The sequence below is a fragment of the Haliotis asinina genome, chromosome 3, assembly GCF_037392515.1.
Source record: "Haliotis asinina isolate JCU_RB_2024 chromosome 3, JCU_Hal_asi_v2, whole genome shotgun sequence".
NCBI classification, from domain to species: domain Eukaryota; kingdom Metazoa; phylum Mollusca; class Gastropoda; order Lepetellida; family Haliotidae; genus Haliotis; species Haliotis asinina.
In genome coordinates this window covers 23,509,769-23,534,585 of record NC_090282.1, presented here as the reverse complement: position 1 = coordinate 23,534,585, position 24,817 = coordinate 23,509,769, and the positions used below count along the sequence as shown (strand labels likewise).

The following is a 24,817-nucleotide window of genomic DNA, read 5'->3' as shown; positions in this document are numbered from 1 at the left end:
CTGTACCGTGTGTTATCACTATACCGTGTGTTATCACTGTACCATGTGTTATCACTATACCGTGTGTTATCACTGTACCGTGTGTTATCACTGTACCGTGTGTTATCACTGTACCCATGCTCGTGTGACCTGTAAAGATCCGGGTTAGAAGCGATCTGTAGTAACCCATGTCTGTCGTAAAAGGCGACTAACGGGGTCGGGTGGTCAACCTCGCTGACGTGATTGGTTGACACATCATCGTATCCCAGTTGCGTGGATCAATGATTTTGCTGTTGATCATTGGATTGTCTGGTCCAAACTCCATTATATACAGACCGACGCCACACATCTGGAATATTGCTTAGTGCGATTTAAAACTAAACTCACTAACTCACCTAAACTGGCATGCTTCACCATTTTGTATAAGGATAACGTGTGAGATTTGCATCACGTTTGCATGACCCCGAAGTTTCCATTTCCATCCGACATGAACATGTTATGTTGATATTTAGTACGCTTCTTGTGTTTGATCTATTATTGTATTCAGTATGAAAAACTTGGCAATGCCAATATGAAACTTTCTGCTAATGATGCTTTCATGTGAAAGCGGAAGAAATATTCAACGTTACTAAAAATTTCACAATTACAATAACTGCCATAGACAACGCACATACATCTGTTTTCAAATTTAATGATAAACACTCATTTTATTAAACTGGGAGGATATAATTGTAATGATTGCCTTGTATTTCAGAACAACGGCATCAATATGTCCATTAAGGCGTTGTCTTGGTAACGTCTTTTGGTTGTGCTTTGTTGGTCGAATGTGTTGTGAATCGTTTTACATTCTGCTTGGCCCTTCTCACGTCAGCGACCAAATTCGGTACGTCAATGACGACAACAAACAGAAGCACGGCCGCCATCACAGCGACAGCAACAGAACCAAGAAATACAGCCGTTGGCCGATGGTCCATTACCGTGCCTCGTTGTCTCCGCTGCAGGACAAGATTCTCATGCGTGGAGTCTGAAAAACAGCAATAACATGAGTGACTGAATGAGTGAATATAACTTTAGCAAGGTTCCAGCAGTAACACCAGAAATGGGATTCACACATTGTACCCAAGTAGGGAGTCGAACCCAGGTCTTCGGCGTGACAGGCGAAATGTTTAACTACAAGTCTACTCCAACGCCCCCATAATACCATTACGAAAAGGGTATAGCATCTTCCAAAGGCAAGCCTGTCCACTCGCCTGTACCATGGTCTAGTTTACTATTGATTACTCAGAGAATGTTTAACAAAATTAACATCCGGGTTCCTAAAACGTGTTTGCGGCTATGGAGGAGCAATTTCTAAACTTAACCGAAGACAATGTTCAACGTTTTCAATCAACTGACCATAATGATTTCATACCCTGACTCATTTCAGTGATTAAAACGCAGTGCTATTGATAGTCAACCGATGTTGAGCGATCACGTCGAGCTTGCGCCTTAAACTGACACCATTGTATAACACAGACACTCAAAGTGGCCTAATACCCAATTCGCATCTTTTCTAGTATACATTAAATTTAGAAAATTAAAACATGCATTCACTGTATCATTCGCTTGCACGTACCGGTCATGGTTTTGCAGACGAACACATGAGACTCGTGACAGTTGTGGCCGATGCTAATCGTGATCTTCCTTTTAGTGATGTTGGCTATAGCTGTTTGGTCAAGGAAGACAATGACACAATTTCCGGTCTGCATTAGTCCACCAATCCAAAATGACCAACTTCCGTTTCTGAAAGACATAAACTGTATAAGGGCACAAAACTGGAATATGACTGAACAAACAATACAATGCTTAATTTATTGTTGGAAGGTTTTGTGAACTGTAGGAAAACCGCTTAAGATTGAATTTTCATTTCTGAAAGTAGGACCACAAAAGAGTCAAAAGGCCCGCACAGTTTAAAGTGAGAAAGGAAAGTAGAAATCGTACTTGGAAAGTATCAGATGGACAAGAATAGGGCATGTTGTTAATCTTGGATCTGTTTGATCGACATACATGATCGGTTGCAAGGTTGGTTGTTTAAACCTGCACTCAGTAATATTCTCGCTGTATGGTCAGTAATCTAGTCTGGAGCAGACACTCCACAGGACAACATGAGCATCGATCTATGCATTTTCGATACGATGCATTTCAACCTGTATGATCCCACACATTTTGGATAAAAAACCCCAAACATATACGCTGTTACAACCTTCGTCCTCCGATGAGAGCAGCAAGGTACTGTAGCTCATCTTCCGACACCAGAACGGCCAGGGACGAGTTGTGGGCAGAGCATTGGTGGATGGCTGCAGAGATGGGTTGTTCACACATACCAAAGATAAAATACTGGTTCAAAGCCTGCCGGGTCTCCTGCGGCTCTCCACATGCTGCATGGTAAATAGATTCTCATGTATATATCAGTATTACACACGCACGCTACTAGGGGCAGCCTAGTGGTTAAATCTTCGCTCGTAACGCCGATGACCCGGGTTCCCTGAACTCACTCCCTGACTGGTGTGCCATAAGTTAATTGTGCACAGTAAGCTAATACAAACTAAACACATGTAGATTCTTGTGTTCCCGTTTGTTATGCGTCACTTCTTGGCTATTTGGTAGGTTGTGTAGTTCCGTCTAAAAGTTATGATTGTTTTTTTTTTATTTAGCACCTGAAACTTCATATATGCCACGTGAAGAAGCTTTGTCATAATTAATGTCCAGTTCGTGCAGTTCCCGGAGATGCGTTGAATTTAATCAGTGGCACTTTTACAACCGCGGGTTGTACATTGTCAAACAGAACACAGGGCAACAAGCAGAGCCTGATTTTGATGGGCGCAAGACTCTCCTGTCCGATCCATACGCATCACGAAGCAACGCTCCAAATGATTGGTCTGACGCATCGCACCGGAACATTCTTAAGTACCAGGAACGTCACAAGGATCAACACTCACAAAAGAGACCGTACTGTCCATCGTAAGGACCTTTACCTCACATTGCTACACTCATAGGATCTAGCCAACACACTTTACAGAAAAATAGTTTCTTATCAATATTAATAAAATATACAAAAAGGAACTTAGAAATCTTTCCATAATTTTGATCTAGACCTGACACATATTGCATGAGCAGCGGTGAGTATTTTGGTCTCGGGGTCTTTATGACAGGCTAAATACACACTGCATTCACAACAGCATCACAAAACAGCGTACAAAACAGTGACCGTAACGTCACACAGCAACACATACACAACAGTGGGCGTAACGTCACACAGCAGCACTTACACAACAGTGACCGTAACGTCACACAGCACACATACACAACAGTGGGCGTAACGTCGCACAGCAGCACTTACACAACAGTGACCGTAACGTCACACAGCAACACATACACAACAGTGGGCGTAACGTCACACAGCAGCACTTACACAACAGTGACCGTAACGTCACACAGCAGCACTTACACAACAGTGACCGTAACGTCACACAGCAGCACATACACAACAGTGACCGTAACGTCACACAGCAGCACTTACACAACAGTGAGCGTAACGTCACACAGCAACACTTACACAACAGTGAGCGTAACGTCACACAGCAGCACTTACACAACAGTGACCGTAACGTCACACAGCAACACTTACACAACAGTGACCGTAACATCACACAGCAGCACATACACAACAGTGAGCGTAACGTCACACAGCAGCACTTACACAACAGTGACCGTAACGTCACACAGCAACACATACACAACAGTGACCGTAACGTCACACAGCAGCACATACACAACAGTGACCGTAACGTCACACAGCAACACATACACAACAGTGACCGTAACATCACACAGCAGCACTTACACAACAGTGACCGTAACGTCACACAGCAACACATACACAACAGTGACCGTAACGTCACACAGCAGCACATACACAACAGTGACCGTAACGTCACACAGCAACACATACACAACAGTGAGCGTAACGTCACACAGCACCACTTACACAACAGTGACCGTAACGTCACACAGCACCACATACACAACAGTGACCGTAACGTCACACATCAACACATACACAACAGTGACCGTAACGTCACACAGCAACACATACACAACAGTGAGCGTAACGTCACACAGCACCACTTATACAACAGTGACCGTAACGTCACACAGCACCACATACACAACAGTGACCGTAACGTCACACATCAACACATACACAACAGTGAGCGTAACGTCACACAGCAACACTTACACAACAGTGACCGCAACATCACACATCAACACTTACACAACTTGGACAGTAGCTTCACATAACAACATTTATACAACAATGACCGTAACATGACAAAAGAACATACATGTATACACAACAATGATCGTAAGATGACAAAAGAACATGTACACAACAATGACCGTAACATCACAAAACAACATCTACACAACATGGACAGTTACTTTACATAACAACATTTACACAACGATGACCGTAATATCACAAAGCAACATTTACACAATATGGACAGTAGCTTCACATAACAACATTTACACAACATGGACAGTTACTTTACATAACAGCATTTACACAACGATGACCGTAATATCACAAAGCAACATTTACACAATATGGACAGTAGCTTCACATAACAACATTTATACAACATGTACAGTGATCGTAACATCACAAAACAACATTTACACAACAATGACCGTAACATCACAAAAACAACATGTACATAACAGTGACCGTAACATCACAAATCAACATTTACCATCGGTGACCGTAACATCACACCGCAATGTGTACTAGCTTTAGATTATTGAGGCTGCAAGCAGTATAAACAATGTATGGTCATGCTATTCAGCTATTTAAATCGTAAAAAAGTGACTGAGTTTAGTTTTGTGCTGTTTGAGCAACATTCCAGTAACATTAAGGCTGGGAACATCAGAAATGGGCTTCACACACTGTACCCAGGTAAACAGCTAACTATCGCTTTCACCACGAGGCTACTCCACAACCATGTAGGTGAGTTAGGGTTACATTAGCAGTCTAGTCTCAGTCTAGTAATACTTTCATATCTTTGACGTGGAAATTAATTCAGTTCGATTAATATTGATAGCATTTTATTACCTGTCCGGACTAAGGCCGATGTATACGACGTCGTATCTGTTGCTGGTGTTGTTGCTAGCGTTGTTTGTGCTGTTGTTGCTGGTGTTGTTGAAGATGGTGTTGTTGCTGGTGGTGTTACTGTCGCTGCTGTTGCTTCTGCTGGTATTGTTGTTGGTACTGTTGTTGCTGTCGTTGTTTGTGCTGTTGTTGCTGGAGTTGTTGAAGATGGTGTTGTTGCTGGTGTTGTTGTTGTTGCTGGTGGTGTTGCTGTCGCTGATGCTGTTGTTGCTTCTGCTGGTATTGTTGTTGTTGCTACAGGTGTTGTTGCTAGCGTTGTTTGTGCTGTTGTTGCAGGTGTTGTTGAAGATGGTGTTGCTGGTGGTGTTGCTGTTGCTGCTGTTGCTTCTGCTAGTATTGTTGTTGGTACTGGTGTTGTTGCTGTCGTTGTTTGTGCTGTTGTTGAAGATGGTGTTGTTGCTGGTGGTGGTGTTGTGGCTGGTGGTGTTGCTGTCGCTGATGCTGTTGTTGCTTCTGCTGGTATTGTTGTTGTTGCTACAGGTGTTGTTGCTGGTGTTGTTTGTGGTGTTGCAGACGATGTTGTTGTTGCTGCACCTGTTGTGTGTGGTGTTGTTGCTGCGGCTGGTGTTGTTGCTGCTGTTGGTGTTGCCGGTGTTGTTGGTGTTGTTGCTGGTGGACATGGGTGGACGTCTGGAAAATAATTACGACATATACGGTTAACTGTAAGAGAATGATAAAGAATAATAAAATATAGTTTGCCAGATACTAATGCCTCAAGAGCCAAACCTTTTTGAAAAAGGGTTCTTTCAGCAACAAGCTGTTTTATTGCCTGTACAATAACACCTAACATGGAAATTCTCATTCGACAGTGTTTTTATTGTAAATGTACACCCAACAGAATCACATTCAAGTCAGCCCAAAATAACAGAGACAATATATTAGGGATCAGATATAAATGACAGGAACAATTCATCAGTCTGTACCACGTCACTGGCTACGGCTACATACGCAACCAGTCAGTGAAAGAATACTGACTGGATATATTCTCGCCGATTGTTTGGCACCAGTACTCTGTCATGTTTCCACGTGACAAGGGCCACTGCCGACATGTCAAGCGACATGAAAAGAAGAATGTTGATGTGTTCCGAGGGACAAAAACATAAAGGTGATTTCAAACCACTGAAGACTACAAATCTGTTCAGATTAGAGGAAAATCATTACATTTTATCGACAGTGAACGCTCACATGCTACTGATCGTGGTTGTTTGGATCGACCCAATGACCACACTCCTGCAAGGCTGACATTTCTACTACAGTGAACAACTCCTGGTACGCCGAGGACAGGGCCTTAATTTTCGAAGCCCTCTTAGCGCTAAGATAGTCGTAAGTTAATGTTAATATCTGGCATCTTAGCGCTAAGAGAGCTTCGAAAATCTAGATCTTTTAGTTACTGGTGAAACACCTGGTAAACCTTGGCAACCTTCGAATCCCGAATCTGATTTTTGTTTCCACATATAGAAATTTGAATCCCGACTCTGCATTTTTTCACATTCGAATCCCAAATCTTAATGTTTAGTTTGGTAGGGGATTGGGGATTGGGGTTTCAAATCCCGTATCTGAGTAGTTTTTTCATACTCGGGATTCGAAACGAATGTGATTTTTTTCAGGTTAGAGATTCGAATCCCAAATGAGAAAAATATATTCAGATTCAGGATCTGAATCCCAAATCCCGAATCCGTGCGCGGACTGTTAACCCCTGTCGAAAGGCGACAGGTTGTGATGACAGCGGACATGTAGTAGCTGCTCTCACTCTCTTCTTTCCTCACTTTTCGTGGCCTGATCGTTGGTCGCAGCATCGGACACTGAAGTATGTATTCCTTAACCGTATCGATCACTGGATCGTTTTGTCCAGACAGCTCGGTTTAAAACAAAATAAATCCCAGTTACTGATTACAAGGATTTCACTTCGTACCTGTTTTGCCCTCACATATCCATCCGAGGCTGTCGTGACACTGAGAAGTTAAAACTACGTAGCCCCTGGTGACCTCGTCGGTGATGTTGGCCGAGAACTTGGCGCACATAAAGTCCACGTTGGGAGCCGTTCCAATGTCAGGACAGATCCCCGAAACCCAGACCCCTGGGCTGTATCTGTCAGACAATATGATCTACATGTCAACATGGATACAATACAGACATGTGATTTCAAATAAGGTCCATGTTAGTGAATGTCATTAACGTTAGTTATTGGTTAGAAAACAGCTATCACTAACACAATTAAAGAACTCCACAGTCTGTAACCTACTGCTATAAGGTGAAAATTGCATTTGTATACAAGAAACGAATTACACATCCATTATTGAGATTTGCGGTTAGTTCGGCATAGCAGCAATGTTATTACTACTGGGTATTAGATTAAGGGATGGAAAAAGGGGAATAAATGTCAAACAACAGAACAGAATAGATTCGTCAAGTAGCAATTAAAGCTGAGTCACTGATTAGAATTAAGGGAGATTTCCAATCACGAGGTACGATATGAGACCAGGCAATGATGTAACTTCTAACGAATCAGAGAGATTGTAGAGGGTCATGTGATAAGGGTGGGGGCTCGAACACCTTAAAAAGATACCGTCAGCACTAAAAAGTGTGCAAGGTGCTGTGCGGGTTGAGGGTCAGCAGAACGTTCACATCCCGATTGATCGGTAAAGAGCTTGTCCTACGCTGTCCAGGCCACGTCAGATTGTTATGAAGGGAGGGATCAAGTAAACCGATGTTAGTATAGAACCTTGTGTTGAATTATCCATTGTATGCCCGAGCGCCAGTACATGAATGCTATGTGTTAGTTAGGAGTCCCGGTCGTTAGACCACTTATTCCAAGATGTAGCAGCCCGGACGGACCAAGCGAGTATGCCACCAGAGCTGGCAGCACCCCAGTAATGCAGAACGGTCATCGTAACGGGTGACTGGTCAGAGGGTTTACTAACACCCAAATCCCAGTTACGACATGGTGGAGATTGCGGGTTTTGTCTTGAACAAAATATTTAAGACGTTCCCCTTCATTTGTTTCCAGACGACCGTTAGTACCTTTTCATTCGCTAGCACTGACGTTTGACGACTGTAGATTTCTTTTCGCGGTTTGAATATGGTATCTACAGTATTCTCTCCACCCCTCTGGACTTGTAATGTCTCAACCAAATGATTCTGACTTATCGACGTCATATGACACTCCGATCTGTCGTCCCATCACTTCCAATATCTTTACTAATCCGGACCTCTTTGGTTTAATACAGCCACCGTTACGATCTTCCGGAACATCTGCTGTTGAGTACCATTCCATTATAAGTGAGTATGGTTTAAAGCTGCTCTTTGCAATATTCCGGCAATATCAAGGAGGGGAACACCCGAAACGGGCTTCACACATCGTACCTATGTGGGAATCGAACCCGAGTTTTCGGCGTGACGAGCGACCTGAGACCATATATATAATATGATATAGTCTCTGCTTTACCCGCGCGACTATCCCGCAGCCTTCTTCTGGTGAGAAGAAAAGCCACCAAAGTTACTGTTCTACTTACCCTTGTTTGACAATAACTGAAGAAAGGTATTGCACCTCTTTTGTCGTCTTGAGTCGAAGAATCTGCATTCCTGTATTGTTACATTCGTCCACTGCATGGTCGTATGTGACGTAGCAGTCGAAGAAGAAGCTGTAGCTGGCGTTGTCCCAGGTGAATTCGTCAGTTGCGTTACAATCAGTGGCGTCCGAATTCAGAAGTATCGCTGGTTCCAAAAAATTAACATACATTCTCTCAGTCAGATTTGACGCAACAGATTTGTGTGCGTGTGCGTGTGCGTGTGCGTGTGCGTGTGCGTGTGCGTGTGCGTGTGCGTGTGACTCTAGAATTCTGATATTTTCACTTCAGTGTTATGATATGTCTACATTGGTTGAAGATACGGAAATCATTTGACCTACTATTATACTAGCCAAGGTTAGTGTCATATAACAAATGGTCATGTGCAAATAGAATATATGTTAGTTCAAGAGCCAAGACAACAGTTAATGTAGCAACTGTCTGCTTTTATTGCTACATGAATCAGTCGGTATAAACCCAACAAGGGACCAGAGTGAGTGAGTTTAGTTTTACGCCGCATTTAGCAACATTCCAGCTCTATGGCGGCTGTCTGTAAATAATTGAATCTGGACCAAACAATCCAGTGATCAGCAGCATGAGCATCAATGGATCAGTTAGGATACGATGGAATGTGTCAACCACGTCAGCGAGCTTGACCACCTATTCGACTCGCACGATAAGCATGGTGATGGAATTATACTCAAGCCATAGTTTAATATAACAAGTGTCAGAATATATAACAATTCTTGTAAGAATCAGAATAACATACCTTTATGGAATCAGAAAAATAATATTACTTGGTCATATTTGTAATACGTGAATTTGGAAATTATCGATAGCTTTTAGTTGAAGATGATTTCAATATCATGTATAGTTGACACTACATATCATTTTATAAAGCCATGATCACTATAAATACCAAATTAACATGTTATGACTTTGGAAATTATCGAAAACTTATGTGAAAGATAGTGTTGTCAAGATCTTGTATAATTTTTTGTATGATTTTATATAAGCGATGGTTTGCCAAAATTCTTAAATAACAGTTAATCTTACCTGAATAAACAAACATTAAAACGAACACCACCAGCATGGTACACTCGTTGCGCCAACACAGGTAAATCTAGTTGTGCATTTCAGTAAATGTGGCAGCACAAAGCTCGCAAGGTATAAATGAAAAAGTGAACAGATATATAAGGCAATTCCATTATATTTCCACCTAATGGCTGATAAATCACAAGATTTTGGAGTCTGAAAAAAAATAAAGATCGATCTATGCATTTGAACGGCGGTTGGTTTGTGTGTTACCCGGAACAATTAGGAACTCTATGGAGCAGATTAAAGATTCCCGTGGCCTCCAGGTATTAAGTCAAAGCAATATCCGTTTGAATTTGTAAGGAAAAGGGATGAAGGACTGAAGAATGTCAGTCAGCCAATACGGTACTTTCAGAAAGATTTGTCGATGGCTGTCGTTAGTGTGAAGCTGCGGGTAATGATAAATGGCGGTACTACTGCAGGCTCACCTTCTCAATGCATTAGGTATTGGCCGTCTTGCTTTGTAATGCTAAATGTCAACAACGTTGTTTGGCAGCTTACTGATTAATATTTATCTCGTTTTGCACTCATTATTAATTGTGATTGTGAAAGCTGAATATCTAAGGGACAAGTTGCTTGACAATATGGCCATGTTGATATACGTGCGACAGATTTGTAAATATGTCCTTCGGCATTATTAACATGGAGAGGATGACTTTTGCTACACACACGCACGCGAAAACGCGCATACACGCACGCACGCACGCACACACACACACACCATCACCCGCTTTCTCCAAAAACTGTAACAGCCCCTGGAAACAAGCCACTAATAGGATATGGATCTCTGTTTTGTTTTGTTGTTGTTGGTTTTTTGTGTGTATTTTCCTTCGACGAATACACCTGCTACATTACTTAAAGTTGTCGCAATTCATAATACATACTCCAACAAGGTTCTGATGGGCAGTAATTTAGACAGACCACGTTCCCAGTAACCCATCATTGTCAAGTACAATGGTTTGGCAGGGTAGCCTCTGTGTCACTGCACCTACAAACCAATGGTCTGTTTTGGCCCCATGTCATTTATAAAGACCAGGACCTCCTTTCACATAGCACTAAGGTAATCGTAAATCACTAATGTCGGCTTAATGCAATGTTAAAGAATGGGAGAAACCTTTAGTAAAGGTTGCTTCGTGGTAGGAGAGCTAGTTTGACATTGTTGGAACGTAGGTGAGTCAGCATAAACATCATACACTGGACACAAACAGTTAGCTATATACGTAAATTTTGAAATTATGACTAATGATCTATTTATTCATTGACAATCTGATGAAATATCAATCATAAAACGTCCATTATCCCTAAATTATTTTGTCCAGTATATTTTAGAAACCACTCCGTACAATAAGCCCGCCTGTAGTCTTATCTATGTTAGTGTAAATCTTCTCTTTGTCTGGATGTTGTATCGAAGTGTGAGGCAGAAGACCCAACAAGTAAAGGAGGTGAGAAAACAGAAAGATTCTCAATTGCTTGAGATCAGCGCAAGTGAAGAGCCAGACAATGTCATGTCCCCGTGGGGCGGTGGTGTAGCCTAGTGGTTAAAGTGTTGGGTTTTCACCCTGAAGACCCGAGTTGGATTGCCGACATAAGGTGCAAAGCTTGTCTGGCGTTTCCTGCTGTGATACTGCTGGAATATTGCAAAAAGAAGAGGAAAACCACACTCACTCATGTCCTTGTGTGTGATAACAAGACACTGTTAACTTCAGATGTTTTTTAATTTCACTTTTTCCATGTTGAATTTATATTATTCTTTAAATTCAACAAAAATCAACACACTGTAAATATAACAAAGATCAGATACACAGTAACCACAAATATTTGTTACACAAAAATCACAACATTTCAAAGCTATTTCTGAAAACAGAATGAATAGCATACGAGTGGATTAAGATTGCTTTGAACAGTATTGCACTTACACCTTTAAGTATATTTTTCAGATTTTTGAATTTGGGGATTTTAGAAATCCTATTTCACCCGATCGTCTGTATAACAAATGATTGTCAACACTTGTTTTTTGGTTTATGGGCACATTTTTTTCACTGATGAAAGAATGTTCTACACAAAAATCTTGGAGTGTCAGCCTTAAGGTCATTGCACTGTTACAGCCCTTAAGATACTGTCAGTCAAATATAATAAATTGCAGTTTGGTCTGTATCAACACATTTACCATGACAAATCAATTATCAAACCTGTGTAACGTTTCTATACACTTTCTAAACTTCAAAAGTCAAACTATTTCTTGAATATTGCACACTGAAACAGATTATTGCACTTAACTATTCATGTTCCATTATGTTAAATAACAATATGCTAGGATTAAATGCTATTTCATACAACAACTGATATACAACACTCAGTTATTAACCTCTATAGCCTCACAGACATGTTACTTAGACATGACATCTACAACACTACATGGAGAACTTGCTTATCTGGCAATATTTTACAAGATGAGATTCTAAACTAATACTATGACCATTCATGTAAGAAACAAAAATAAAACTTGATTTTCATGCATGCTGGTCCCAAGTCTTACACACTTCCGATGCACTCATACAATGGCAGGCATCACTTGATCAAATATGGTGTTAGTGTCTACAGCGAAACATCACACCCACTGCAATAAACTTCTAAAATGCCTTTCAAAGAAATTGCCATCATCACCAAACAGAAATTTTGTAACACTTGACTTCAAAAGCTTTGCGATCTGAAACCCAAACTGTTTTCATGTTAACAGTTACAAAAAATGTGTATCTAAAGACATGACATAAATGTTAAACAAGGCCTTTTGTATCACACAATAAATACTATATGTCGGACAAAAAATTACATGTTGATATGTTTAATATCAGATAAAAATGTACATATCACATATCCATGTGATTAATATCACAAACCCATATTTGTTTGTATAAACCAAAACAAACACAGAGTAAACTCATAAAGATTCGAACAAACACATCTCGTCAAATTCTTACACATTCATAACTAAATTATAATTAAAACATAAGGTTAAACCTTTCAACACTCTTTGGTACCGTCTTTATGCAAGAAACACCAACCAGGGAAAACAAACAGGACCACACCGGTATGTAGATGTGGGCACCAATGACAGCACAACATAAATACTGAAGTAACACAAACTCAACAATATACAGACCTATGGGAGCGTTGAAATTCACTGACCACAACAAAAACATACAAACACAAACCATCAGATCTGTATAGTATATCCATATGCACCATTCACAGCAGCATATGAAATAGTAAACATACAGAATAAAATATTTGGTTGTTGAGACATATTAATCAACTGCCAATTTTACATCATGCCACAAGTGAAACAATTGCGAAAGAAGGTAATTGCATACACAAATTCCACTAAATGCTGTAAACATGTCAGATATGGCCTCAACACCATGAACATGACTGATCATTTTGTGTGGTAAAGTTCCCATGGAAATAACACACAGTTACATAAACAAATAGTGACTAACAATACAAATACAGCATTAACCATACATTAAAAACATATTTCAAAAGATCTTAAATAAAATTGTTCTTATATTGTAATATTATTTTTAAATATCATATCTAGAAAATAGCATCACGTGCTAAAACTGTATTCATCCTAGTTTCTGAAACATCTGTTCAGGATGAGACTTCAAATCAGACAAATCAGATAGAAAATGATGCTGCCTTATATCAATATCCCCCCAAACAACACATTGTACACAAGTAAAACAGATAGAGTCAGTCTAAATGGAAGTCATACCATATTACAATACTGTATCAGTTGTGTCAATTCAATATGGATGCACTTATGAAGATCGGGTAAGAAATGATCTTCAGTAACCCTTGCTTGTTGCAAGATGCAACTAACGGTATCGGACAGTCATGCTGACTTGGTCGACACGTGCCATCATGTTCCAATTGTGTAGACCAATGCTCATTTTGTTGATCACGGGATTGTCTGGTACAGATGTGTTCATTTACAAATCGCCATCATTTAGGTGGAATATTGCTGAGTGCAGCATAAAATTAATCTCACTCACACTGTATGAATGCATGAGAGACATACAAGACAATATTTCACTCTTGACGCACAGAGGTAAATATTGGGGGCATTGTTTCTGTGACAATATTAGTGCAGTAACACAGCACCATTTCAATAGAGGCACAAGTGCAGCAGTAGCGTGACAGTTTGGTATGTCCACATGCCACCACACAAAACATGTGACCGGGTGTTGATGGCACTGTCATTTTTGTAAAAACACATCAAGATACAGGAACATGACCTATGAAAACATCAATGGAGGATAGAGCTTTTTGAGAAAGCAGGGTGCACGCTTCATTTTCACCCAAGTTTCCATGGCCACTTAATAATATTTCAGCAAAAAAATGATAGGAGTGGGGTCCACTTACGAACATAATACATGTAATCTGTATAAACAGATCAAAATATAGACCTCTGACGCATAACAACACAATAATCTTCATAAAACACATCAAGATATAGGACATGACATATGATAACACAATATTCTTCATATAATAATCCCTTAAAAATCTGGACATCAAAAATAACAGATCCATGTTTTTAAACAGTTCTTGCATGAATTTTCTCTTAAATTCATAAGATACGTCCAAAGATTGACATGCAGACCAGAGAGAGATTCTGTAGATTAGGGCATATGTCAACCATGGTTAGCGAGTACATAGAAGTCACATGGAACCAATCATTCTGTGACTGTCCACATATGAAACAGGGAGACATGTCAGAATTAAGTAATTCCTGTCATGAGTAGTCCGAAGGGATGAGAATGGATGTGAGTGAAAAAAGAGAAAAATGGGCTAGGCAACTGAAACAATTTAACAGACCAGTATATCATGAACAATACCAGTGCCATCAATTACACGGAATTCCACAAATTCACAGAAAATTCTCATCCCAGAATCCTACTTCTCAACCAATAGCAAAGGATACCTTGATAGTTGCTGTCCTCAAATAGTAAGGATTCCTGTTGCAACTGATACTGATGTACAATTCCACATTTTGAAAGCATTCTGTCAGTTGCATTACAATATACAAAAGTAATCTCCACACAACAATTGTATCTTTTTGTTAATGCTTTCCATTTTTCTGAGTGAGTTTAGATTTATGCCGCTCTTCATTTGCCAATTCAGTGGAGGTATTTGCTAAATTCTTAGATTCAGAGGTCTTTTATAGTTTGTCATACACACCCTGAAACAGATATATCTAACAAAACACCATGCAAGTCCAGACTATGCACCAAATTTATATTTCCACAGTTTCAGGAAAAAGAAACAAATCCTAGGGTTCCTTTACACTGCGTATATTTATTTATTATTATGAACTGTTTTTTCCTGTAAAATGTGTTCATGTGAGAGACTGGATGTTTCAAGTTAGTCTGTGGTCTCTTAGAAATTAAAGCTACTTCCTCTTTATTGGCCCTCATGTCACAAACACAAACTGATCCCACCAACCTATGATATCATATGATACTACTCAATATAACTTAAGAACACTTACACCTGGAAGGATGTGTGTTCCACAACAGATTGACTATAGTTACATAAACATACTGGTGCTGTCTTGCTTCTTGTGGGCAGTATGTAAGATGTAGGGAAAGATACCATCTCTCGGATAAGGTCAAGATAAATAAATATATCCTAGACCTGGGAGCAGTACCATGAGATAAATCCACAATGTATGTTGTACTTGATCATGAATATTTCTCCTGCCCAGGTTGGTAGTATGGGTAGCTCTGTGCTGGCGGTGAGTACAGAGCAGCTGCAGCCTGCGGGAATCCTGCAGGATGACCTGCACGAGGTGCTGGTGGGTCCCCAGGTCCAGACAGCACAGTCATCTGAATACATTCAGAGTAGCTTGGAGGTGCTGGGGGGAAAAGGATAGAAGATACATTTCATCCCTTTTTTATTGAAAGCAAAACACAAATATGTTTGCACGAGGTAACACTGAACACTCAAAAATATTTATACACCAAATTTAGTATTTACTTTTGTTCACAAAACTTATACTACATACACATAAATCTAAAGTGACATACTGGTTTGCCAATAATTCAGTTTTCATATGGTCTGTCTACATTTTAAAATGTGTAGTTTAAAAATTATCCTTATAAAGTCATCTATTACTAGAGGGATCCATAAATAACAGAAAATGCTTTTAGTTCTTGACGCATAGCTTGCACCAGTGTAATAGCTATGGGGGTGGTAGAACCGTGATGTAAAAATTTAAAAATGGACTTTATGTCGGATCTGGGTAAACTTACGTGGTACATCGCCACTAGGTGGAGCACTGGGAGCACTTGGCTGATGGGTTATGGGAGGTCCTAGGCCACCAGAGTAGCCCTCACAGTAGCGTGCCTGAGGGATCCTTGCCTTTTGAGGATAGCCAGCAGGCAGTAAAGGATGGCGTTCTGGCACACCACCACCTCTTGCTGTTAAGTCAACTTGCTCGTAGATATAGGTTTGAGGTTGTGGTTGTGTCATCACAGGCAGAGGGCAGGCACCAACTTCTACACTCAAGTCACCAACCATAATCTCGATTTCAGTTTCCATTTTATCACAGTTGCAGCCAGTAAGTTCAAGTTCCAGCTGAAATGAAATGTATATGTGATTACTTCAAACATTATTGCAATATCATAAAGATGTTCAGGGGCTGACACAGCTTTCTGAGGAAGGGGAGATCACATTTTGGGGAAAAGGGGGAGTGCACACTTCATATTCACCAGAGTTTCAATGGTCACTTAACAAAATTTCAGAACAAACAAGGGGGTGCGCACTCCTGCAACCCCCCTCCAGATCTGCCTATGATGTTGAACTCATGGAATGAATGGCCTACCATACCTGCTAATGGTGCGGAAATGAAATTGACACGAAACTGATTCCCCTGATCAATGGAAATGTATTTTGTTGGACACATGCTACAGCTGATGTTTTAAATACTGTAAATCATGACATTAATGTGAGCATTTCATTAATGCGAAAAATGCATCTGTGCTCTTCTTGCATTACTATCATGACGCATTTCAGTCTGACCAAGACAGAATACATAAATGTTATGTTTATTATCTTCAGGTTAGTATTCACCATATCAATCCACAATATAATAACAATTTAGATATCTCTCATATCATTAATTCACAAATCAGCACTTACTTCCATGACACTAATTGATATCTACTGAAGTTATTCTCGGCACATTACTATCACCACGTAACAATAGCAGAAGCGCTGACACTACACATTTCACCAAGACGGGTCACTTCATCATTACAGGTATCTCAAGTCACATATAATTATCACTGGTTACAATCACTGGTCATTGTCTTAAGGTCTTGAGGTACATCAGCCAGACTGACATTCTCCACCATGCAATATCATTTTACGTTCTTTGCTCACCACTTGGAATAAATTTATAAATGTTGTTATAAGACAAGCATTAGCAAGCAATCACGTCACTTAACATGGCACTGTAATAAAAACATTGTCAGCTCATTTCCATTTATTGCTTAACAAGGTTCAGTTCAGGTTATGTGGTAATAAGTGTGAAAAGACAAGAGTCATCAGAAGATGACATATCCCCCTGGCCCCCACATATTTGAAAGGACAAATCATCTGACAGTTACTTGTTTTTTCAGACTAAGTCCGAATTGTTTCCACAGAAACCGGGAAAAATAAAAATGCTAAAACTTTGTGTATAGCAAAAAGCACCACTTTGTGGTCTGCCTTACATATCTGGCAAGTTTTGCTGATAAATAGTTTTTGAGTTGTTTTCCAGAAATGAAGTCCATCCCTCCATTTTGAGATTAAGTCAGAATCATTTCAATGGAAACTGGGAAAATGATAAATCACAAAAATCTGCAAATAGCAAAAGGCACCACTTTAAGGTCTGCCTCACATATATCTGGCAAGTTTTGCTGACAGATATTAAGAAGTTTTTGATTTGTGCTCTGGAAACGAAGCTTTCACAATTTAGAGTATTTGTAATCCTTTATCTTACATACTTTTCACAATTCATATTTGAGTGCATGAGTGAGTAAGTTTTAATTTTTCACCACTTTTATCAATATTTTGGCAATATCAAAGTAAGGGACACCAGAACTTCACACATAGTGCTCATGTGGGGAATCAAACCTGTGTCCTTGGCATGACGAGCAAATGCTTTTGACCACTAGGCTACCTAACTGCCCATCAAACAAGGAAGCAATGCTTACACGCAGTGAGTAAATGACATTAATACATGGGGGCAGGACTTGTGATGGCAGGAGCTGGTCTCCAAGTGTTATGTCTGGTGTCCAGATTTCATCCAACCCTGGTTGCACCTGGTGAGAGTATTCTTTCAGAACTTCAAAGTCCCCAGTCCATACTTGCCCTCTGATTGTATATCGAACACTCTGGAAAAAGAATAACCAACATTTAGAACATATCTTTCACATGTTGGAAAGTTTTTAAAACATGGAGACGTCTAATTTATGTCCATATTATAAATTGTAAATTCACATATAGCAAAGGGCACCACTTCAGGAACTGTTCGATATGTCTGCTAGGTTTTGTTGATAGATATTGAGCATTTTATTAGTTTTGCTTCAGAACTGAAATGCACTACTTTTTAAGACTAAGTCCAAATTGTCTACATGGAAATTCAAAAAAATAAAAACACCAATAATCTGTAAATAGAAAAATGCACCATTGTAGGTTCTGTTTGGTATATTTGCCAAGTTTTGTTGCAGATATATCTATATTTAGAGACTGGCTGTGATAAACACTTAAGCATGAAATTTACCATTTTAAACACTGATATTTGTCACAACATTGCCATTTATGATTCTTTTGCTTGTAAAATTTGATCATACTTTATGGGTCCTATACACCCAGACAAAGGACACTGTACCTTCAGTTTTCTCCATGGGCATCATCTTGTACAAATATGTTTAAAGGCACAAAGCTACAATACACTTCTTTAAAAAAAAAAAATAAATAATGCATTTCTCTCAATAATACCAAATATCTGCCCTCAGGGAAACCAACATATGACTTACTCCAAACAAAATTATGTAATTAGATTATAATATTAAAAATTTCGAATGAATTAATGCAGCTCTGCATTAAATTGACTCTTGCAGCCTCTACTGGCCGACCATTACTTCAAGTGAACACCTCAGAGGTATTTATGAATATCCTGTGTACAACCTGTAATTGAAACCAGTTCGGCAAACACTGACAACACTGGTGCTTGATGTATGGAGCAATTTTCTACATTACATATATGGCAAGTATTCTCTGTTCAGAAGCTGTTTGCCTTGAAGCTTCAAGTTGTAAGTGATAGTAAGTCTTTTACTGCATCAATAGGAAGCTAAAATCAGTGCATATGCCAAAACAGGTATGATAGGCCAAAATATTGTTAAAAATGTGTGACATGGTGCCTTTAAATATAAGCAACAGAAGCACCCATAAAAGAACCATGGTTGACTCACAATACAGGGGCAAAATGAATTAAATTTAATTTTCTCATCAGTTGGGTTAAAAGAAAATGCAAGCACACTTACCTTACTAAATGTTAGCTCAGCGACGATTGAGGCTTGTGTGGTATTTGTCATTTCAATAACTGGTCTGACTATTTCTCTCCTTTCGAACCCTCTCTTAGGTAAAATGATCTTAAAACTGTAAGATCCATTTGCACAACAAAGACAGCAGTTGGAATCTTCCCTTTTTTCCTGATAAGGAGTCTGCAGCAAAGAAATATCCATATAACAATGAACAAGACCATTCTCTTCCCACAGAGTTTACTTACCATATCTTCCTATGAAAATCTGTTCTAACATAGTCATATTTCTTGGTTCTCACAAAATCCACCTAGCGGCAAAAAATCAGAATTTGATTTATATTCCTTCTTTCTATCCATTTAGAACACATGTTACACTGACTTAGATCCAACTTGACATATACAAGCAAATGTGGGGCTACAAATATCCCTCCTCTGCCGAGGACTTGTGCTGATGTGAAACACAAGACTTTTATTGGCTAACTCGTCTGCTGTCAACAAGGGGCGATGGACATGCTATTACATGACTGAGTTCTGTCTAGAAGAAGCATTTGCACATCATCCTGGTGAAGAGGCCCAAGTTTTCCCGAAGCATATGGAAATTAACGATTAATGTGAAATGATCATTTTGAAACAACATCGCTGATTGCACAACTATCTGATTGCAACCAATAACAAACCCTGAACACATGCACTATGAAAATGAGTGAGTGAGTGAGTGAGTGAGTGGGTTTAGTTTTACGCTGCACACAGCAATGTTCCAGCTATATGGTGGCGGTCTGTAAATAATCGAGTCTGGACCAGACAATCCAGTGATCAACAACATGAGCATTGATCTGTGCAATTGGGAACCGATGACATGTGTCAACCAAGTCAGCGAGCCTGACCACTCGATCCTGTTAGTCGCCTCTTACGACAAGCATAGTCACCTTTTGTGGCAAGCATGGATTGCTGAAGGCCTATTCTACCCTGGGACTTTCACGGGTCCACTATGAAAGGGCTGTATTGTGCTGAACAGAAGAACAAAGTTTGTAGGAACATATGACAAGTTACCTCTGTCGGAAGAAAATGTGAAGAAGCATTTTAATTACTTTTGTTATTTTGTCAACTGACTGACTGATATACAGCATAAAAAGACCACATCACAGCAAATGAATAAATGTGATTTGTTGAAGACATCAATAAAGGGAATTTATAAATGATCTTTCCTATCAATGTTTGTAATTAATTTCTCATAGAAAAATTTAGGAATATCATGTATAAGCAGACAAAAAGCACTCTGGGTGCTATAGTTAAATGTGAACTCCAACCATTGGCAGTATAGTCATACATTTAAGCCTCAGGCCCTTGCGTCTTTGCGATTATTTGAGATTATTATCTATTTAGATGATTCCGAGCTTGAAATGCTTCACAGTACAATAAAGCATCACAATGTCGGACACATTGGTGTACCCAACCGCCTGCTTTGCTGATCACTACGAAATGAAATCTATTAAAACTTAATGTAATCACATTCATGGATGACTGGACTATCGATCACTACTCTTAACACCTTCCAATTCTCCTATGTTATTTGTTAAAGGTAATTATAGCCACATATGGATGATGAAAGGTCCACACAAAATGGAGGTGTGATTGAAGCAAGCCCTCTGATTGGAACAATGTTTGGTCCTGCTGAGCTAAAGCCATTGGTGCTATAGTCATATCTTTGGTCCTATTCACAGGCGATCGATGCATAGGATATGCCCCTATACTACTGCAAGAACAAGGATACTTTGATAAACCTTGATTCTAGCTTATTTCTCGCTTGACATGGATAAACATGGACATTTTCCGTGATGTAAAAATTTAAAAATAGACTTTATATCGGATTTGGGTACAACTATGGCCCACCTTCATGAAAGCCTTTTATTTGGCCTCATTAGGCTGTTTTGACTGCCTATTGACCTGTATCGCATTTCTGTAAGATGGAAGTTTACGTTACTCGATCGGGTACTCTGCACAGAATGCTACCAAGCTCTCTGATTTCAACCTCCCCATGTGCGTTGTGTTGTGTTCGTAACATTGGCCAATCAGAGAGCTCCATGTTTATCCATGTCAAGCAAGGAATTAGCAAGAATCAAGGGTTTATCGAAGTATCCATTATGGCGGGTGAATTACCTTGTTCTTACAGTAATATACGGGTATATCCTATGCATCGATCGTCTGTGGTCATACTAAGCAAAAATGGTTGGCCTCAGGATTGTTCTTCATATTTCCCAAATAATGAACTCACCAAGGCTGATTCTGTTTGATTCAAGTCAAAGAAGCCGTGGATGTGGAAATCCTTCCGATATGTGATGTCAGCTCCATATGGTCTCTGGTCAATGGAAGCCTCTATCGAGTATATGATAAAGCCACAATCACCCTGGAATGAGGAGGGCAAAGAAGCGGGGACTTCAAATCTGAATGGAAGCTGATGCTCTCCTGGCGCTAGAAGCCCTTGTCCTCTACAATCTGAAGAAACGTCAACACACATTATTCCATATTACTGATATCTCCCCACATTCTCATGACACACAATCTGGTAATGTACACTTTATGAATATTTATCATATTGCCCCATGATATAGAGAACTGTGGGTAGCATCAGGTGAGTCTGCCACCTAACCCGCTAAGCCACCACGACTTCCACAAAAATGAAAGTCAGACAACTGGTAGTCTTGGCTGTGAGCTTTGTGTACCCGTCTGATAAGTATGCCATTTAGAAAGTGGTCAAATGTAACATACGTTATACTTGGGATTACACTTTCTTAGTGAAGTACAAATTCTGGTACTTTTTTGGGTTGAGTCACATCCAGGATTTGAACCCACATTCTCTGAGTCATGCACCTAATCAGTTGTACATATCTATAACATTAACAATGATAAATTCTACTTACCCAACAGCTGAAGTTTTGGCAATACCATTAATTCCATTTCCACATGATATTCCTCATTTTTAAATCTTTCTTGGATACTGGTGAAATTCGCTTTTTGAAGCTGGAGCCACTCCTCTCCATCTAACGCCCCATAATAAACGCACATGTGTCCTCGAGCTGACAGAAATATCCCTGTAACAAAAAACACAGTGAACAAGAGTTGCAACATTAATTAAGCCAACTAAAAGGTCACATGCAATGTAAAACACAACTTTGCAGATTCTGATACCTTTCGGTATGCATTTACTGAAACAAATCATCACAAATGCCAATTCAACCTTTAAAGTTGAAAAAAACCCAACAAAAATGTGATGAAAAAAGCCTGCGTAATCAAAATTCAGCACTGGGTGAAAAAGTGGTTTGGACAGTTATGCTGTGCTCATAACGCATGCGCAGTGAATAGGTTTGCAGAACTTGTAACAGTATGCATGCCTGGAGTATGAGGTTCCGAGCAGTTGTCTAATCTTGGTTGTGTACACAAACAATTAAGTAAATAACCTACTTTTTACATGAGAAAAATAAGCATGTTGATTGTGATAAGCAGACTCTGTCACAGAGGAAACTCAATGTCTGGTTTATTGACACCTATATGTCTGCCTGCCTGTCTGCTAATGACAATATGCAATGCACAACTTCAGTGATTGAACACATGCAATTTGAAATTAATACCTATCAGGCTCATAAGTTATAAACAAAGAGTGGCCAATGAAAAGGCTTCCTTACACTTGAGTGCACACCCACCGGCCCTGACTGGGTTCGGTATCACTACTGCTTCGTTTTGAGGGAGGTAAACTCAAGGACAAAATATTGCACTTTTGATTTGTGATTATACGCATATAATTTTGTTTATTTGTTTTTTCTTAATCAGCAATGCATTTTATATATCATGAATATGTGATCACTGTGTTTTAATTTTGTTTGATTTTTCGGTTGCATGTGACCTTTACGGAGAAGCTAAGGAGTCGTGAGTGAATGAGTATTGTTTTACGCTGTTCTTAGCAAGCATGGGACATCAGACATGGGTTTCACAAATTGCACCCATGCAGTGAATCGAACCCATGTAACCATGACATGAGGAGAGTTGTCATATAAATTAGTCATACCAACTTCAACATGTTCTAAGGCATTACATAAGTGTTACTTAATAAGTGTGACTTTATAAGCACTTAGTCACTACTTTACTGTCATGGTTAAAAGTACATGCATCAGGTCTACCAGTGAAAAACAGCAGAGATGAACTTGTAATATGTTAAATAGATCAGTTGCTGATATTATTATTATGACTCAATCCTCTCAAATTTCAATGTCCCTATTAAATGCAACTGTGCATACACACTTTTCATGTCTCTCATATACATAATGGTATATAATGTGGTAAATTATTACACTGTAGCTTACACATACTACTAAATTTATCACATCAGCACTTAGATGTCGATCTTCTATATAAGGACAACACAAATGTCATAATGCAAAGTATGATTTATATTGCTTATTGTACATGGGCCGATGGCCTATAAACTGAAATAAACTTCTCAATATATACAACATAGTATATGTTACGCACAATCCAATGCCCTTCACATATTCCCTAGGTTATTATGAGGCATCTGTAACACTATTTTACAATGTCCCTTATTCACTGTGGTATATAATGCAGTATCTGTATAACTGTCAATGTCCCTCGTGTACAATCTGTTTATCATGCCATGCGCCCCTGAAACAGCTGGTAACACTGTTTTAGTCAATACAGTTGTGTAGACGACAAACTGATGATACACATAATGTGATTATGGTGAGAGACCGGCAAGATAGGTCCCCGTGATTACCGTTGCATCTTAGTGATTCAGACACCGTTATTCGCAGCACCCCTTCTACGTAACTGCCAGGCTTGACCACGTCGATGAGGGGTCTTTGTAAAGGGTTCGTATTCCATACATCTTTGAGACAGTTGGGGTTCAAGGTGATGGTAAACAGCTCTGGAAGAACTGGATATGCCATCGACACCCTTAAAACAAATCCACATCACCAACAAATTGGGAGGTTGTTGCGAAATGTCTGATGTATGAGCTCAACGTTCGGCGATGCACTGTACACGTTAGGAGAGCAGCGAATCTTCTACCGCTGCAAGGAGCTCAGATATGTTGCAATCTTTGGCATCGTCCGGATAAGCCAAAAAACATAGACTGACGGTCCGTTAAGATGTAACAGGCTTTTGAACAACCGGGTTCTTACTTGGACTGAAACCATTTTGCCTGCCTATTCTGCGTGGCAGTGGTTATGTTTTAATTAGATTTGGATTAAAAACTTTCAACAGCAACAAAAACAAACATCCCATATGGATTAGTTATGACACTGAGTCAAGAAGAGTCATGTTCAAATTCCAGTTACAATCACAACCAGAAACCAAACA

The 24,817-nt window shown here is 39.6% G+C and overlaps 3 protein-coding genes across 3 annotated transcripts; 1 reads left to right on the top strand and 2 right to left on the bottom strand.

Annotated features, from left to right (window-relative positions):
• Positions 1 to 654: 654 nt before the first annotated feature.
• On the bottom strand, positions 655 to 2,688 carry LOC137276684 (uncharacterized). Its single transcript, XM_067808299.1, has 3 exons — positions 2,222 to 2,688; positions 1,595 to 1,761; positions 655 to 1,003 (listed from the first exon to the last, which is right to left on the bottom strand). The coding sequence occupies exons 1-3, from the start codon at positions 2,338 to 2,340 to the stop codon at positions 756 to 758; spliced, it is 534 nt and encodes a 177-aa protein (XP_067664400.1). The 5' UTR covers positions 2,341 to 2,688; the 3' UTR covers positions 655 to 755.
• A 200-nt stretch (positions 2,689 to 2,888) lies between these two features.
• On the top strand, positions 2,889 to 4,320 carry LOC137278764 (LIM domain-containing protein A-like). The gene is made up of 2 exons (XM_067811275.1): positions 2,889 to 2,979; positions 3,314 to 4,320. Exons 1-2 carry the CDS (start codon positions 2,889 to 2,891, stop codon positions 4,318 to 4,320), a joined length of 1,098 nt encoding a protein of 365 aa, XP_067667376.1.
• A 7,228-nt stretch (positions 4,321 to 11,548) lies between these two features.
• Positions 11,549 to 24,522, bottom strand: LOC137277699 (arrestin domain-containing protein 4-like). Its single transcript, XM_067809577.1, has 7 exons — positions 24,234 to 24,522; positions 22,366 to 22,536; positions 21,720 to 21,940; positions 19,449 to 19,628; positions 18,117 to 18,296; positions 16,170 to 16,494; positions 11,549 to 15,772 (listed from the first exon to the last, which is right to left on the bottom strand). The coding sequence occupies exons 1-7, from the start codon at positions 24,403 to 24,405 to the stop codon at positions 15,600 to 15,602; spliced, it is 1,422 nt and encodes a 473-aa protein (XP_067665678.1). The 5' UTR covers positions 24,406 to 24,522; the 3' UTR covers positions 11,549 to 15,599.
• Positions 24,523 to 24,817: the final 295 nt, after the last annotated feature.